Raw genomic sequence first — 2,778 nt, 5'->3', positions numbered from 1 at the left:
AACTTTACATGCCATGCTTTGTTGGTGACCAATGGGAGGCCTGCCCCTTTCTAGACAGAAACAGAGGATGAGTGAATTTGGGGTGGGGCAGTGTACAGAGGGAAGGTGCTAGGAGGGGATGGGAAGAGAGAAGGGAGGGGAAGCTATGATTTGTATGTAAAATAAATAAATAAATTTTAAAATGATAAAAAAAATATTGAACTCTCGCCAGGCGCCCTCCTCGGAGTGACATCGTCTTTAAACCCCGCGTGGCAATCCCTGACGCACCGCCGTGATGCCCAGGGAAGACAGGGCGACCTGGAAGTCCAACTACTTCCTTAAGATCATCCAACTTTTGGATGATTACCCAAAATGCTTCATTGTGGGAGCAGACAATGTGGGCTCCAAGCAGATGCAGCAGATCCGCATGTCCCTGCGAGGGAAGGCTGTGGTGCTGATGGGCAAGAACACCATGATGCGCAAGGCCATCCGGGGGCACCTGGAGAACAACCCAGCTCTGGAGAAACTGTTACCTCATATCCGGGGTAATGTGGGCTTTGTGTTCACCAAGGAGGACCTCACGGAGATTAGGGACATGCTGCTGGCCAATAAGGTGCCTGCTGCTGCCCGTGCTGGTGCCATCGCCCCGTGTGAGGTCACTGTGCCAGCCCAGAACACTGGTCTGGGGCCCGAGAAGACCTCCTTCTTCCAGGCTCTAGGTATCACCACTAAAATCTCCAGGGGCACCATTGAAATTCTGAGTGATGTGCAGCTGATAAAAACTGGAGACAAAGTAGGTGCCAGTGAAGCCACACTGCTGAACATGCTCAACATCTCGCCCTTCTCCTTCGGGCTGATCATCCAGCAGGTGTTCGACAACGGCAGCATTTACAACCCGGAAGTGCTCGACATCACAGAGCAGACTCTGCACTCCCGCTTCCTGGAGGGTGTCCGAAATGTTGCCAGTGTTTGTCTGCAGATTGGTTACCCGACTGTTGCCTCAGTGCCGCACTCTATCATCAATGGGTACAAGCGGGTTCTGGCTTTGTCTGTGGAGACTGAGTACACCTTCCCACTTGCTGAAAAGGTCAAGGCCTTCTTGGCTGATCCATCTGCCTTCGCGGCTGCTGCCCCTGTGGCCGCCGCCACTACTGCTGCTCCTGCTGCTGCTGCAGCCCCAGCCAAGGCTGAAGCCAAGGAAGAGTCGGAGGAATCAGATGAGGATATGGGATTTGGTCTCTTTGACTAATCCCCTCAAAACAACCAACTCAGCCAGCTTAATTTGAGAAACATGGAAATAAATAAAAGAAAAAAAAAATATTGAAAGGTGTTTTCCTTTCAATGCTTTAGGTCATTTTCTGCCAAGTATCATTGCCCAAATGAGAGGACTCTTGTCTCTAATGGCTATTTGCATTTCCTTTGACCTCTGATGTTTTATAAGCCCTTCACAGATAATAACTTTGTAGATAACTGCCTCATTTTTTTTGTCACTAGACTGGCTAGATCTTTCTTTACAGGAAAGAGATATTAATATATTCATAGATGTTTTCTGGGGGAGCGTTTTATCCTCAGGACATGATCAGCAGTGGACACGCATGAAATACAAGGGGGAAAAAACTCATGTTATTGATATTATTGCTTGCTAATATTCTAGAGAAGCAGTCCTTGCTTCAAGAACACATGGTTAGTATTATTGCCAGGTAGATTAAAGGGCATTTGAATGGTGGTCAAACCTGGAAGTACAGACTGTAAATATCCTAAAACTCTGTTTAGGGTGAGTAGAAGCAAGGTGACTGGTTCATTGCCTGAGAATAAACATGTAATGTTAAAGAAAAATAAATGGCATGTCAGAAGAAACAAAGATTAGAAACAACATTAAGAGTTCCAGGAAAGACTGTAAATGAATGATTTTCATTTATTTCTGGCTGTATTACAGAAAAGCATCCCTGGACACTGGTTAAGAGCCAGTTAAATAACCATCACTACTCTGGGTTAGAAGTCCAATCTAAATAATGGATGGAGAGAGCTGTTTATAGGCTATTTCCCTTGGGATACAAAATAGTGCCAAGAATATGCATGTCCTTGGGAGCTAGAAACACCTGCATTTTATTTCCAGCTCTGTAGCAGCTGTCTCAGTCGCCTTCTTAGACTCTAATACCACTGGGGTTAAAATATCTACCACTCATTATTATGTAAATTAAATCCAAAAAGGTTTCCAAAACACTCAATGCATAGCTTGACATGCATTCATGGCTATCACAGTTTATAATGGAAGACTTACTGTGATTTCTCCCTTCATCTCCCCCAAATCACCTAACACTAATTGGACCAATAGTCCATCATGATATGTTCAGCTTACACCTACCGGAAGACACCCTTAGTATGTCTCAACAGTTTTCAGCAAAATTTGAGAGAAGAGCTAGCATAATCATCATTGATAATCATCATTGACAATCCAATAGACAAGAAATGGAACTTTCAAAAATATGCTTCATCTCCCACCCCAAAACCAGATGCATTATACTACCTATTTCAGGAAAGATTAGTAGGCAAGAATATTTGGGAGTCAATACAACAGTGGCTCAAAATAAATGGCATGTTAGAAGAAACAATGAAGAGTTTCTTCTATTCATTGACAGTTTCAAGAAAGGCAATAGGCATAACATATCCCTAGTACATGTCCATTTCAAATGGCATGTCCTGGTCACTTGCACTTTCCAGACAAAGGAACACATTTATTTTTAACTCTTCAATCAACACTTAAAGTTTAAATTTTATTAAGTTGAATGGTTCCCATGC

General features: G+C 43.8%; 1 protein-coding gene across 1 annotated transcript; it reads left to right on the top strand.

Annotated features, from left to right (window-relative positions):
- The first annotated feature begins 207 nt into the window (after positions 1-207).
- Positions 208-1,284, top strand: LOC102920232 (large ribosomal subunit protein uL10). The gene has a single exon (XM_006982379.4). It carries the CDS (start codon positions 275-277, stop codon positions 1,226-1,228), a length of 954 nt encoding a protein of 317 aa, XP_006982441.2. The 5' UTR covers positions 208-274; the 3' UTR covers positions 1,229-1,284.
- Positions 1,285-2,778: the final 1,494 nt, after the last annotated feature.

Source organism: Peromyscus maniculatus, chromosome 20 (genome assembly GCF_049852395.1).
Source record: "Peromyscus maniculatus bairdii isolate BWxNUB_F1_BW_parent chromosome 20, HU_Pman_BW_mat_3.1, whole genome shotgun sequence".
Lineage (NCBI taxonomy): Eukaryota > Metazoa > Chordata > Mammalia > Rodentia > Cricetidae > Peromyscus > Peromyscus maniculatus.
Note: the sequence above shows the minus strand (reverse complement) of the source record. Positions and strands in the feature narration are given on the sequence as shown.